Source organism: Verticillium nonalfalfae (assembly GCF_003724135.2).
Source record: "Verticillium nonalfalfae strain VnAa140/NRRL 66861 chromosome Unknown scaffold_179, whole genome shotgun sequence".
Taxonomy (NCBI): Eukaryota; Fungi; Ascomycota; class Sordariomycetes; order Glomerellales; family Plectosphaerellaceae; genus Verticillium; species Verticillium nonalfalfae.
The window spans coordinates 1-14,568 of NW_021167404.1; the positions used below are offsets into that span (position 1 = coordinate 1).

The following is a 14,568-nucleotide window of genomic DNA, read 5'->3' on the forward strand; positions in this document are numbered from 1 at the left end:
GAGGCTCTCGATGCAGAGGCTCTCGATGCAGAGGCTCTCGATGCAGAGGCTCTCGATGCAGAGGCTCTCGTCGCAAAGGGTCGGTACCGAGATGGTGTGACCCGTCGGCGAGGGGTGATGAGATGAAGGGGAGAACGACGTTGTGGCGGCGGCATTGGCGTCGTTGTTCCACGCGAGAGCCGGGGACGTCTAGATGTCTTGGGAGGTCCTTACTGGTTGCAGGTTATATACGAGCGGCGACACCCATATGGTGGCGACGAGAAGTGAGGGCGCCATGCCGACTTGGATCGGTGTCTCCGTGGGTGAGGCTGCGATGCAGCTGTGGTGCAGGATCATGTAGTTGGTGAGAAGCCGCAGCTGGCACGAACGTCTGTCGATTGGTAGGAGCGGTGTGAAGCGGGCAGGAAATGGAAGCTCATTGATTGGCCAAAATGGTGCTCGTAAAGATGGACCAATCATACCGGCTCAAAAGCACAAGGCCAGTCAGATTCGGTTGCGGGCGAGTGACTGGACTTGGCAGGTGCTTTCCATGTGCCTTATGTCAGCACACACACCTGCCTTGCATTGGCTTCCAAGCCTTCTTACTCCTGATCCTTCGGACGCTCACCATCTCGTCGACCCGATATCTCCAGCACCCACCCCCACGATCCCATTCTCCCGGATAGGTAAAGGCCCTCTTCCTTTTTAGCCGCGCCTCACATGCACATCCGCCGCAAGATGACACCAAGGCAACCCAATGTGGTAGATTCACCTTTATTTTATTTTTTTCTTGGGGCAGGCCTACAACGAGCCCCACTCGATCGATGACTTGGGCTCGGTGGCATGGCCAAGTCTTCGTACCTCATTAGTCTGTACGGCTGACATGGCGGCAAGCCTGCCTCCTCGCCTTCAGCCAATGGCCTCGACGACGCTCAGCTGCGGCGCATGCCGAACCGCGAGTCTGAATGCGATATGGCAAGCAGCGAAGAAGGGATGATATAAATGGAAATAGAGTCCCACCACTTGGCGAGCGAGGCGGCACATCATCATCAGGGTACATGTGAGGGCCTGGCCTCCTCGCTCCATCTACCTCACCACCCACCGCCCCTCGCCAACGAAGCAACGATGAAAGGGTTCGACTTTATCGTCGTCGGTGGTACGTGCGAGAATGCTGACATGCTCTTTCTCGTCGTCATGCCCTGCGGCGCTGAACCCAGCTGACACGGACAATCTACAGATGGCCCATCCGCCGTGACCATTGCCCAACGTCTGTCGTCGTCGTCGAGCCGGCCCAGCGTCCTCCATCTTCAAGCCTGGCATGCCCAACGCCCGGATGGCACTGCGCCCGCCGCCGATCCATGCTCCTGCTGGTCCCAGCCGTTGATGTCGACACCTCAGGCGCACCTCGGCGGCCGGGCGTTGTCGCTGGCCGCTGGACATGCGCTCGGTGGCGCCTCGACGTCGGACGCCTACCTCGATGCGTGGGCTGAAAGCGTTGGCGATGCCTCGTACCGTGCCAGTGGCCAAGGTGCTCGATCCGAGCCCCAACACGTCTTCGCTGGTCATACGAAGCCCCCCAATTTGACTGTCGACTGCCTGTCACAACCAGACAGGATCATCTTCGATAGGAAGAAGGCCACTGGTATCTCGACCAGCAACGGAACAGGTACCATCTCTCCACACGCCAGAAGCTCTTCACCGCTTCAGCTGACCCCCCATGCAGCCCGTGCCTCGAAGGAGATTCTTTTATGTGCAGGTGCGCTGCGTACACCTCAGCTTCTGCTTCTCTCCGGCATTGGGCCGAGAGACCACCTCGCTGCACTCGGAATCCCCCTCGTTTGCGACCTCCCTATCGGCAAGGCTCTCAAAGACAGTATCATGATCCCTGTACTGTGGGAAGTTGGCCCGGCTTTCACCGACTCGGCAGATTGGCTTTTTGACCCCGAGACGATGCGAGCACACATTCGGCAGTTTCTCAACCTCGAGACGAACCTGGGAAAAGACCACCCCAGCCTTCTTCCCATTGTCTCAGGTCAGTCGGATGCTGTTCTGGATTCGAAGGATATACCGACTCTGTCCCCGCGCTCGCAAGACTTTATCAGGCATCCAGCAACCTCGCATTGGGAATTTTGTGTCTTGCCAACGAGTGGCTCACCCAGCTCAGGTCGGCGACTGCTCCAAATCAATGCCTATCCACAAGTCGTCTGCTCTACGGGCTCCCTCCAGCTGGCGTCGAAAGACGCCGCAGAACCTCCGCTCGTCGACCCGAACTATCTCTCACAGGCCATCGACCGTCAGAATGCCGTTGATGCTGTACGCATGGTGACCCGGTTCTTTGCCGTTCTGGCGTCCCTCTCGAACGACATCCTCGGTCCCCACAGCGCACCTGCCAGCGACGACGAAGCCGATGTGCTCGCTTTCATCAGAGAGTCTGCCGCGACGGCGCGTCATTACTCTGGCGCCACGCCCATGAGGACACGCCAGGACGAACAAGCCTGCGTCGACGCCGACTTTTGTGTTTTGGGAGTCGAGGGGTTGAGAGTGGCTGATCTCAGTGTGACACCTCTCCTCCCTGTGATCTGCTCTCAAATTACGCCAAACATTCTCGGGTCGATCCTCGCTGAAAAGTTAATCCAGAAACATAGCCTCGAGTGAGCAGGGCCACTATGAGCATGACATATCGGCGCTGAAACAAACTTTGACTTTTACGTGTATATTTTACTCTGACATTTCCGTGTATATTATACTCTGCCATTTACATTTATAGAAAGGGTATACCAATACTTTGTGAGGCCCCAACACCACACGCCCCGCATGCCACGACTGTAATGTGAATTGCCGCGGTAGCACTCCGACATCGCACTGCAGCGTGGCCGCTTTCTCACCTCGTACCCGTCACAATGTCGCCCTTGCGCCTCTTTTCGACGACGACGCGCAGATGATCCTTGGGTCTCAGGGTGAAGTTTGGGTTGGCATACTCCACGTCGCCATTCTGCCCCGGCGGTGCGGTGAAGCCAAATTCCCGCACCATTTCGATGATCATGACCTTCAGGGTGAGCATGGCGAACGCCTTGCCAATGCACCCACGGGGCCCGTGCAGGAACGGCACGAATGAATAGGGGTCACGGGCCAGGCCCGGCTCCCCCTTTTCGCCACGCTCGTCCCATCGTCCGGGACGGAAAGCCTCGGCGTCGGGGCCCCAGATGTGCGTGTTGAAATGGGTGACCGCTGGCACGATGACGACCAAGGTGCCTTTGGGGATGAGCGTGTTGGCGAGCGTGACGTCCTCGGACGCTTCTCGCGGCAGGAAGAGGGCTACATCGGCGTCAGCTGGGTTCAACTCATACGAAGCGCGACGTCCACCACATACCCGGGCTGTAGACGCGCAGCAGCTCGCGCACGAAATTGTTCAGATGGCGGAGGCTCTCTATCTCGGCGTACTGCGGATTCCATGCTGCCTCCGGCTTGCCCCGGTAGAGAGCCTCGACCTCGGCGTGAAGCTGCGCCTGTACGTCCGACCTTGTCGAGAGGACGTGGGACGCCCACGTGAGCGCCGTCCCGATGGTCTCGTGTCCGCCGGCGATGAAGTTGAGGACCTGTTTTTTTTGGGTACACGTCAGCACGACAGGGTGCATGGCAGTCTGAGGAATGGTATCAGGGCCACTCACGAAATCGAGCAGCTCTTGGTCGTCCCAGTCTTCCTGCCTAGGCGATCCGCGACACTCTTCGAGAATAAAACTCAGCAGGTCGCGGCCTTCTCCGATGGGGACATGGTTTTCCTTGCCAGCGCCCCCGTCAGGCCTCTCGCCAGGCCCCCCGCGCCGCCGCAGCACGCGCTGCTTCTGCAGCTGCAGCTTGCCGAGGAGCATCTGCCGGATGAGCGCATTGTCGCGGAGCCAGCGCCGGTTCAGCGGCAACGGCAGCCACGCGCGCAGGGGCACGTGGCCGTCGAGAAAGGTGAGGACGTGGCCGAGGCGCGGCTGGTGGATGATGCGGTCGTAGACGGCGTGGAAGCAGGCCGACGCCGTCGAGAGGCTGCCGAGGTCGTAGCCTATGCTTGCGATGGCGAGCACGTCGAGCGCTGCCTTTTGGAAAAAGGGTTCCACCGTCACGGTCTTCGCGGCGTCGGGACCCATGTCTCTGCCGAGGGCCGCGCTGAGCTCTCTGGCTTTTCCCTGGAGGACGGGCAGGAGCCTTTTGACGTTGCTGAGAGAAAAGGGGCCTTGGCCGTGTTAGATGAGGGTACAGAGCTTCTCTTCAAGACCAAGAATGGGGGGCAAGACGGACGACTCAGCTGGTTCCTCTGACGCTTGTGGATTTCGCCCTCGGCGAAGAGGATGCCGTGGCCCGTGATGGGGCTGAACATGCGGGCGGCAATCTTCGGCTTGCAGAAGGAGTAGGACTTGGTCTGCTGCATCTCCTTGAGCACCGCTGGGCTGTTGATCATGATGGTCTCCGAGTTGCCGATTGACAGGTAGCGGATCAGGGGCTCATCCGGCCACCTGCGCATCCAGTCGAGGAAGATGTCCACGGGCCCCGGCGTGAGGAGCTGCCTGGCCATCTGACCGATGAAGAAGTGGCCGTCCTATGTGACGCTGTCAGTGAAGTTTCTCGGTCAAGGTGTCCAGCCACAGAGGGAAGGAGCCAGACTCAGACTGACCGTGGGACCGGGCAAGTGTCGCAGCCCAGAGACATAGCGGGGATACACGAAGACGCGGTATGCTTTGAAAAGACTGTACTGAGCAATGAAAGCAAGAAGAAAGATGCGCAGCGGCGAGAGGCCTACGTCAAGCGCTGACTGGGCAGAGCCAACGGCCAGGACCAGTCCAGCAATGACGCTGATCTCGAGATGCATAGCGCCGTGATTCGACACCTGTGAAGAGGAAAGAGTCGAGCAAAGCTGAGAGGTGTCCTTGAAGACAAACGGGGGCCGAGGAGGCCTTGCCAAGCTATCTCTTTATCGTATCGTCACCGCGGTAGGAACTGTGCCGTGTGCCAGAAAGGTCTGCTTCTCTCGAGTCAGAGAAGTGAGCGGCGAGGACCGGCCGGCCCGCCAGGCAAAGTGATACGACATGCCTTCCTGCCCTATTTGTAGTTTGCTCTCGACTATCGACTACAGACCTCTCCCGTTTGAAAATAGAATGGGGGCTGCTCACTTGGATCCGAAAAGGGAGTCAAAGGATGCGCTCCGTCCAGGTGATCCCGCCAACCGCTTCTCGCATACGACCATCATGTGCTTCAGGTTATGCAGACCAGCTCGAAGGACCGTCATCACCCATAAGCCTCCCGTCATCGATCGTTAATAGCCTAACGGGGCGTCGGATCTGACCAGTCGGGGGCTCACATGTCCTCTGCTCCCGATGCAGCGTTACACACCACCGAACAGCCTCTTTCAGAAGAACATCAGATTCCGCAGCCTTCCGTTTCCCGGGTCTCGAGGCCAGAACCACAATGGAAGTTCATGGGGACGATACCACTCATACGTTGGGAAAATTCCACACCGGCCTCCCTTCGCAGCGAGTTGAGATGGCTTCTGTCCCCCATCCAGCGTCGCACGACGACTTGCGGAACCAAGATCCGTCGGTCCTCGCCAGCCAGCTGAGACAGCGGACAGAGATTCATCTCCCATCGTCCTCCTAAGACACGAGGCCCAATGAGCCTATCTGGACCTCGACGCTATTGACGCTGCGTGACACCAGGCCCTCAGGCACGCCTGGGAAACTTCGCAAGACTGGTCGTATCGGGCAAGTTCGAGACCAGACAGCACCGGCGGAGGAGGAAAGGATGGCCACAAGGTGGAGACTCAGTATCATCGCCGCACCTCAGAAGAGGAGGGGGTGTGAGGATAGTTCGCGGTCGGCGGTGACGCAGCGGGAGTCCGCGCCGTCGTACAACACGCTGCGAGAAATAATGTTTAGTGATAGACTCCCATGCGGGCGCCCGGCCGATTTCACAACGTCTCTGGCGTTTGCCGGATCTGAGGACGTTTTAAGCCCCCCCCCCCCCCCCCCCTTTTCCCCCTGGCCGAGTCATGGACGATTGTCTCTGATCCAGCAGGGCTGTTCCGATCGATCACGCAATGACCCTGCTCGCGGCACCCTGACCACAGCGGGCTGGGAGGTCCAAGACGCCCACTCGTGGAGATACGACTGTGGCTGACATTGAGCCAGTCGATCTCGAGACCGTGATTTTTCGGGCGCGGGGTCGACATATTGTGTGATCCCGAGCTTGGTGCGCGGGTTTGGTATTGATGAGCGCATTGGCAGCAGCACGGGTATTGGACCAGAGCGTCGGTTCATGTAGGCGAGCTGGAGGACGGCGTCCGCATCTGGGACACAGACATAGACTCATCGCAGACATCGTCATCACCAACTTATTGTCCTGAATGACAACATGAACCAAATGCCATGGTTTATTGCCCTTTCTTTCAAAGTATTGAACGGCTAGTCTTCCGGTGTACTTAAGCCATGGTTTAAGACTGGTATCCATCATGCACTGCCATCTTGACCAGACGTCACTTGACTTGGTCCAATACCCGCGCTGTGGGCACCGCATATGTCGAAGCATGATTCACATAAGGCCAAGTATCAAGACACGTTTCGAGGATTGTCACCTACTCGACTTTTCAGCACTGGTGACAAACTCGTTCACACTGATATAGACGCTTTGAAGCAGATTCGTTAGCAAGCCGTTCTAGATCAAATTCGAAAGATCAGGATCGCATTTGTCATGAGGACAACCTCTAGAGGGTTTTAATACAATCAGTTGAAAAGACCCCCATGAAGATTTTTACGACTCTGGGAGATCAAATGCAGCAGTGAAGTTGCGGGAAACATTGATAGGGTCCCTATCCTCAATGAGAAGCAGTCATCGCTCATGTTCAAGTACGACGAACGACACAGTTTTGTTCCACTTGCTCTCTTTTTGTCTTACATAGCTTTCACTCCGTTCAATAAGTCTTGATAGTCGGCATGAATCAGACGGCACGCGGCTGCCTGTATAATACCGAGAGCGGACCCGGTATGCGGAGAAATCGTGGCAATGCCTTGGCTCGATTGGAATCCATTCGTGACAAGGAGCTAGCAAAGCGACTGATGGATAGTCTAATGAAACCTAATGGGTGAAGGCATACGCTTGACACATAGCTAGACTTACGTTGACGCCGCTATCTTTCACAACGCATGTTCCCTTTTTAAGAGCTGCAGAGATCCTCCTAGTTGCGGAGGACCAGGATTCAAATGTATTACAACCCCGTACCGATTATCTATTGCCTGCGGACCACGTGTTAAAGACCTCTCCGCTCTGCTCCAAACCACGCACTGATAGGTCATCACAAGGCAGCAGGTACTGCTCCACCTGTCATGACCATCCCGGCCTCCTCTTCGGCCGAGAATGCACTCAAGAGCTGGTGCGCAGAGTCGGGCGATATCTCGGTCCCGTCGTAACATGCAATGGCACGGAAACCTGGTGTCCGTTGCGACACAGGCACGTGTTTGACTTTGCTAAAAGAGAGCTCGGTCAAGCAGAGCCAGTCAACAGTAAATCGGCTGCGCGCAACATTGGTCAGTCGTGCAATGCCAATACCGGCAGATAGCCTCCGAAACTTGCTTACCCTCTCCACGAATCTTCCAGCCAGTGTTCGTCTGTGTGGTCCCAATCCATGGGGCTTGTCATTTGCGCGACCCCACAGAACCGCTGGCTATCAATCATTTCGTCAGCATTTCCACTGCCTCCTCGATTGGCTGCAATGTGATTCAGCCTACCTTTTTATGACTGAGAAGAAGAACACAACTTTACCGCCTGATCTGGTATGGCCTTTCTCAATGATCTTGTTCACGCGCGGACTAGAGGTCCAGATACCGTGGGCGATGCTGGTCTCGATATCCGTCTGGTTATCTGATCGCAAAACGAAATATCGTGTCTAATCCCTGCTAGTTGGTAACGAAGCACCACAAATTTCGGATTTCAACATACCGTTTCTAACGACAGTGCTTGGAAGCTCGGCAACAGACCACTCCTGTCTAGCTGGAGGCCAGCCTGAGTGCTCATCAGCGTTCCTGCGTCACTTGCAGGTGCAGCTGCGCCCGGTGTCAGTCGTAGATTCGACCAGGCCAGTGATGGTAATGAGGCGGGGGTGACGCCATCACGATGGCGCATCGTTATGTCTTCGTCCTGAGGGTAGTCTTCCACGAAAAGTCTGTCTTAGTCAGTCTAATGCTGTTACGGTTTGACTCTGAGAGGCATATTCCACTCACGGCTCGTCATCCTCAGAGTCAACAACCTCGATCTTGATCTCTTTCAGCCAGGGATGCTTCACGGCAACGCTGGCAGAGGGTCGCATGGCAGGATGTGGTGTCAATAAGCCGCCAATAAAATCACGACAGGCGTTCGAGGGGTGCACCCCCAAGACTCCGTCATACTGAACCGTGCGAGTGCCATGGACGTGGCCTACCAGGTCCGAGACGTTGGGAAACGGGTGCCGCTTCATGAGCAGCTCCAGGGCTATCACGCCAATGGCCCACATGTCCACTGTCACCGAATATGCTGCACTTGGGTTGTTTTGGGCGTTAAACCCCAGCACCTCGGGTGCCATGTATCCGAAAGTACCAATATGCATTGTTCGAAGATAAGTCCCACCTTCGAGAGCCTGCTTGCTGATGCCAAAATCAGCAATCCGTACGGACCACCTTGGCGAAGTCGATGCGACTAGAATATTCTGCCACGCGTGAGTACCGATTTCCAATCGACCGTGCAGAATGGTCACCTACAGCCGGCTTCAGATCACGATGTGCAAAGCCACTGGCATGCATATAGTTGATACCTCGTGTTAATTGGCGAACTATGTGGCTTGTCAGGTTCTCGGTAAATGGCGACTGAGAATCCATGAATCTGCGTAGGTCTCCGAGAGGATAATACTCCATGGTTATGAAGACGGATTTCGCATTTTCGAACCATCCACGCGTCCTTACAAAGAACGGTGCATACTGTTGCCCGACTGATCAGGAAACTGTACTGAATACTGCTAGGGGACTATGATTTCAAGTGCTCAAACTCACATTTGGTTGAGAGAACTTCGCTATTGCCTCCAATTCCTTCATGTAGTCCCAGTGGTGACCGTCGGGCATTCTTTTGCTGATCTCTTTGACAGCTCTCACGCGATGTGACGACGACTGGAAGCGCACACTTGGGTGTCCTCTTAGCCGTTCGAAGCGGACCACACCGAAAGAACCTCGGCCAATGGTGGGCTCGATGTCCCAGAGTTCCTCGAAAACGGTATCTAGGCTCGAGCTGCGCGGTGTAAGGTGCAACATGGAAACTCTCCTCTTGTGTTTGACACACCCATCCAGAAACTCGGTCTGTAGCCTGCATCTGAGAACCAAAGGTGATGGCATGTTGGCCCCCACATTGGACCCCATGATGGGCTATAGGCTTACGCAAAGTAAGTACGCTTCAAATATGGCTGGCAGTCTTTGGACGGTGAGCCGGCATGGTGTCTGATCGGTTCGATACGTTGGTAAGGTAAGATACCTAGTGCTGGATGGTATGAGTCTTATCCTCGTCACCAAAGAACAGCCTCAGCTCACCGTCACGAGACTGCTGAGGAGCCGCGCAGTCAGCCCTGTCTATGCGACAGCAAAACACCTGATGTGGCGTTCCACTCCGCCGCGCAGATCCTCAGCTGGTGACCCAATGCGTTGCTTGGCGGGTGTTCAATAGCAAATAGCGCCTACGAGGACGGGACCCAATGGATATTGCGGCACAGCCGCCCTCGTTTACAGGGGTTCGTGAGCGGCACCGCCCTCATGGCCTCCCGCTTGCGATGGCTTGGGGGAGCCTCGTGCTACTCCTTGCGCTACGACAAATTATTTATCTTGAGCGTCCTCGCAGAATGCTCTCCCAGTGAGATAATCCCAACAATAGGTCTCATGGTTGCCGAACTACTACTTGCCGTCGCAGGTGTCATCGATGGTTGCATTAAGTGAGTTTGGCTAGGAGGCCAGCGCTACGGGCCGTGCCGCTCCTAAATCGGAGTGTCAGCAGGGCGAAGAAAAGGACGATCGCTAACCACTACAGACTCGCGAATAAAGTCATCACTACTTATCAGTCGTATCGTGGTGCAGATGAACTCATCAATGAGAGACTGGTTCTGGTGCAAGCCCTTTGGACGAAACTTGAAATCCAGCTCAATTTCCTCAAAAAGATCTCATCACAGCTCGACGAGGAGCTGGCACAAAGCCACTTAGACCTCCTCGAGATCCTCAACGGCAAGCTGCTTCAGGCTGTTGCCCGACTCAACGTCTCAACATCTTCCGCCTCCGACGACTCGACTCTTAAGCAGAAGACCTCCGAAGTTTGGAGGAAATGGCGCTTCTCATTGGCGAAGAAAGGCCTCGACGAATTGGTGACCGAATTGGAGGCATGGAGAAGCCGTTTTGATCCGACATGGTATCTCATCATTCTGATGAGTAGCACCACCTTAGACACGGCGCTTAAAGAGACAGATACGAAGTCTACCGATTCGACGTCTGTTTGCTCAAGCCCTAGCCCTCTAGACAGCATGCTCGCACTTCGACACGCAATCAGCCCTCCTAAAACACCATTCTCTGGTGGATCGCAGCCAAAGACAAGCTTGAACCTTGATGCGGCTGGTCTCCGCGGCGCAACAGAAACACCAATACCCTTCTCCTCGGCTCGATCCATCGTCAGAGAAGGCTCAAACAGCCTTCTCATTGCCGAGTCTGTCAATGCGCCTCCAGGAACAATCTCACAGGTAAAAGTGGACGTTGAAAATCTTGCCCGGCGCCTCCAGCAGGTTGACCCCCAAACTTTCGGTCTTCTTCGCTGCTACGGTCTACTCAAGCATCAAGATCCCGCCACAAAGGGCCTCAAGTACATCGAAGTCGTCTATCGTGCACCGCAGGATGCCAACCCTCCCATGACCCTCCGCCAGCTTCTTCTCCGGCACCACCCTGTCAGCGCGTCAGCTATTGTGCGAACAGCGAAGCAGCTTGTATACTCCATTAGCTACATACATACTTGTGACTTCGTACACAAGAACATTCGGCCCGACAATATTCTAGTCTTTTCCGATGCCAATTCATCTCTGGGGACAAGCTATCTTCTTGGCTTCAACCAGTTTCGTAGCACCCACTTTCAGACAAACCTGCTCGGCGACGCAGCGTGGCATAGAAACTTATACCGTCATCCGGAACGGCAGGGAAACTTGGTCCAAGAGCGGTACATCATGCAGCACGACATCTACAGTCTGGGCGTCTGTCTGCTCGAACTGGGTCTATGGCGATCGTTCGTGTGGTACCCGGACGAGAGCCCAAGCGACACAGCAGCGCCTGTGCCAGGAATCAGTCTTGGGTTGGCTCTCTCCGATTCTCATTTCCAAAAGACCAATACAGGAGGCGACGGGCGGCTGAAGGAGCATTTGGTGGGCATGGCGAAGACCATTCTTCCATCTCGCCTGGGAGATTTGTACACAGACGTGGTTGTGACATGTCTGACATGTTTAGACCCGGAGAATGAAGCTTTTGGCAGTCAAGAGCAGTATTTGGACGAGGATGGTATTGTAGTTGGCGTTCGATTCATCGAAAGTATACTAGACAAAATCTGCCAGATAGTTGTTTGAACTTGAGACAGGCTCAAATGAGACATGATCTGAGATCTTCGACTTTAATTCTCTTTCGCAAACACTCAGGAGATGAATTGGAAAAATCAGGCCGTGTTGAACACAGTACGTGAAAGATAAAAGGAAAGGAACATCATAAGCATCTTCAATATCTGCTCAAAGTGGTCACATAGTTTGGTGTGATAGAAATGAGATGTGTAATGTGATGATTTTAGCGACCCAAAGATTGAAAAACGCCATGATAGAAATTGCAGTTTGAATGGACAGCCGCAGCGTCTGCATATCTCATTGAATGTTGGCGACAATCCATTCATCTTCAGCCAAGGCTTTCGCCGATGATCGCATTGAGGGTTCCCACTGAAGCATCTTCCGCATCATGGCGAGGAACTTTTTCTGACTGTCACCCTCAAGGGAAGTCTCCCTTTCCTCAAATGACGCACCAGCCAGCAGCCCCGAGTCGGCGCCACGTAGGTCCCCTGTAGCAAAACAACATCCTGTCAGCATGGTGGAGGCGGATGGGCTAAGTGGCCCCATCGCTAACGTCGTCGCACTTACCGGTATCCGTGAAGAATTTGTGGCTCGACCTGCCCGCTTGCAGCAGTGTCTGTGGAGGTGGTCCAAGAAGATCAATAATCTCTGCAAGGTGCGCTCGGCTGCGGTATCTCTCAAACTCTGGATCGTGTCCTGTGAACAGGTGACCCCCTTCGAATAGGTCCCAGATCTGCGACATAATTAGGGCATTTCCCAGTCAACCTAGACACTAAAGCGTAGTTTCGTTGGCGGCAGAATGAAAACTCACCACACAGCCGGTGTTCCATATATCGATTGAGTAGGACCATGGTGCTTCGATGATGACTTCGGGTGCCCTGTAGATATCCGGTTGCACGTCCTCCAGGTGTTTGACTTCCCCAACGACGGCTGAGCCGAAGTCACAGAGAACAGGTGCACCCCAGGCTTTTGGCATCTGGAGTTCTCGTGAGACATAGATATTTCGGCCATCCACAGTTTTCCGCGGAGATGGGTCGCTGAGCTCTTCTTCCTCGAATGCTGTGAAGACGGAATCATCTTCGATACCGAACATGATGTTGTCAGCCTTGATATCTACCCACCATAGGTCAGTATAGTCCTCGAAAGATAAGCAGCATAGTTCAATTGAAGCATGGGATCCTTCTAGTTCTCTAACCTACCTGTGTGAACAACCTGGCAGTCTGTGTGTAGGAAGTCCAAAGCCTGAAACATGCGCCGAAGCGTAAAGGCGAGAACGGGCACAGGCAATCTCCCAACTGGATTTCGGTGAAGGAAAGTCAGCAGGTTTTCCCACAATGGAGGATGCACTAAGCATCGATGCGATCCTTCTGGTCCAGCGATATCGAATGAGTCGAGAAGCTCCCTGACTGCGCCGCGACCAGGATGCGTCGAAGAAGCATTAGAAATTCGCTTGTATATAGACACCTCGCGATCTAATTGTTCGCCCATAGACTGTGAGTGAATGAAAAGCTTCAGTGCCACATGTCGACGACCCCTAACATCGCGTCAGCGGAGCTAGTCGTGTGTTCTAGGGCTGATCCACAAGGGAACCCAAGATTATCTTACTCTAGGTCGCGCGCCAACCAAACAGTTGAGCTGGCACCAAAGCCCAGCTTTCCTACAATCTGATAGCGATCCTTGAGGACCTGACCGATGATGACTGGGTAGTACCGCGATGCTTTGTAGTCTGCGAAGAGCTCTTCCTCTACCCTTTCGCCAGGTGGAATGCGTATGAAATTAGAGTTCGAGAAAGTCAAGGGTTTCCATACCCGGCTGGGCCAGGGTATCTTCCGCAAAAGAGACGCCATTTAATGAGCTTCAGGTTCAGATTAAACCGACGTTGAGGTCAGGTCGGAAGCTGGACAGGCGGTTGAAGGACGGCGGGTGATGTAGGACGGATTGGCCTGAGTTTAATGCACGTTCCAAAGAGCTTCCTGAGGCCCACCGTTTTGGACCCACCTTGAACAATCTGGTGTCATGTTTCACATGATCGCTAACATGTATGCTAAGCTGCCTTGTTGAGAAGCATTCGCCTAGTCACAGTTGAAACGCGTATTGGCCTGGAAGCTTCATAGTGCTGTGTGGCATTTCCTTTTTGCCCGTGTGGCGATTGTTTCCAACGAAAACGGAGAACCGCCTTCAAAGCTGAAGTTTGCCATGGAGATGTTGGTGAGTGCTTTGCATCAGACGAAGCCAACGAATTGATTTATCAATGAAGGCTCAGCAATTCGTCTTGCCTACCTACTCAGGCTAAGAGCTAAATTGGTAAGCTGAAAACGGCCAACCCTTTATTTTGCTCCTCTCCAACAATCAATACATTAAGTCAAGGAACTTCATTCAACATTGCAAGCTTCTTTGGCATTGCACTGGTTGGAGGCTCCCAACAGTGACGACGTTGGTGGCAAGGCTCTGTGAATTGAAAAGCAGAAGTCTTTCAGTCATCATGCGCAGAGTTTCGTTAGGCGTGAGCCGAGTTCATTGTGTACGAGGTATGATGTTAGCACGTTTGGATTAAAGTCAGGTTAAAGAGCATATGTAAAGCTCGGGAAGTCAAGCCAAATATAAGATGAGCCTTGAATGTTTACATGATTGATACTTGTGCTTCATTGCTTCATTGCTTCATTGCTTCATTGCTTCAACCTATCGTAATAAGCTCTACCAAGCCCTCGCACAGCTTCTTTCTGAAATGTCTCGATACTTTTCCACTACTACACGCAACTTGGTGACGTGGATCGGCTACTCGAGAACTGACCTGCCCGACATCTACAGGATTGCTGTTGAGAGATACGCGGAGAACGGTGCCAAGACTGTATTCAAGCCTTTCAAACCGCTCGCAAATTCATCATGAATGAGACCCTCTGACTTGTTACAGAAAGTTGGCGAGATCGAATCTATCGAGATTTTGTACGTTGAATCAATCGTTC

The 14,568-nt window shown here is 54.1% G+C and overlaps 5 protein-coding genes across 5 annotated transcripts; 2 read left to right on the top strand and 3 right to left on the bottom strand.

The window, feature by feature from the left end:
- Positions 1 to 1,104: 1,104 nt before the first annotated feature.
- D7B24_002936 (uncharacterized protein) lies at positions 1,105 to 2,634 on the top strand (the record flags this gene model as incomplete). Its single annotated transcript, XM_028637131.1, has 3 exons — positions 1,105 to 1,135; positions 1,217 to 1,645; positions 1,703 to 2,634. The coding sequence occupies 3 exons, from the start codon at positions 1,105 to 1,107 to the stop codon at positions 2,632 to 2,634; spliced, it is 1,392 nt and encodes a 463-aa protein (XP_028490879.1).
- A 226-nt stretch (positions 2,635 to 2,860) lies between these two features.
- On the bottom strand, positions 2,861 to 4,834 carry D7B24_002937 (uncharacterized protein; the record flags this gene model as incomplete). The annotated part of the gene is made up of 5 exons (XM_028637132.1): positions 2,861 to 3,294; positions 3,350 to 3,575; positions 3,648 to 4,201; positions 4,267 to 4,564; positions 4,640 to 4,834. The coding sequence occupies 5 exons, from the start codon at positions 4,832 to 4,834 to the stop codon at positions 2,861 to 2,863; spliced, it is 1,707 nt and encodes a 568-aa protein (XP_028490880.1).
- A 2,475-nt stretch (positions 4,835 to 7,309) lies between these two features.
- Positions 7,310 to 9,395, bottom strand: D7B24_002938 (uncharacterized protein; the record flags this gene model as incomplete). Its single annotated transcript, XM_028637133.1, has 7 exons — positions 7,310 to 7,526; positions 7,592 to 7,678; positions 7,743 to 7,867; positions 7,954 to 8,176; positions 8,235 to 8,695; positions 8,748 to 8,963; positions 9,036 to 9,395. The coding sequence occupies 7 exons, from the start codon at positions 9,393 to 9,395 to the stop codon at positions 7,310 to 7,312; spliced, it is 1,689 nt and encodes a 562-aa protein (XP_028490881.1).
- Positions 9,396 to 9,905: 510 nt separating this feature from the next.
- D7B24_002939 (uncharacterized protein) lies at positions 9,906 to 11,514 on the top strand (the record flags this gene model as incomplete). The annotated part of the gene is made up of 3 exons (XM_028637134.1): positions 9,906 to 9,958; positions 10,054 to 11,217; positions 11,502 to 11,514. The coding sequence occupies 3 exons, from the start codon at positions 9,906 to 9,908 to the stop codon at positions 11,512 to 11,514; spliced, it is 1,230 nt and encodes a 409-aa protein (XP_028490882.1).
- Positions 11,515 to 11,902: 388 nt separating this feature from the next.
- On the bottom strand, positions 11,903 to 13,452 carry D7B24_002940 (uncharacterized protein; the record flags this gene model as incomplete). The annotated part of the gene is made up of 5 exons (XM_028637135.1): positions 11,903 to 12,111; positions 12,173 to 12,338; positions 12,417 to 12,718; positions 12,805 to 13,139; positions 13,211 to 13,452. The coding sequence occupies 5 exons, from the start codon at positions 13,450 to 13,452 to the stop codon at positions 11,903 to 11,905; spliced, it is 1,254 nt and encodes a 417-aa protein (XP_028490883.1).
- Positions 13,453 to 14,568: the final 1,116 nt, after the last annotated feature.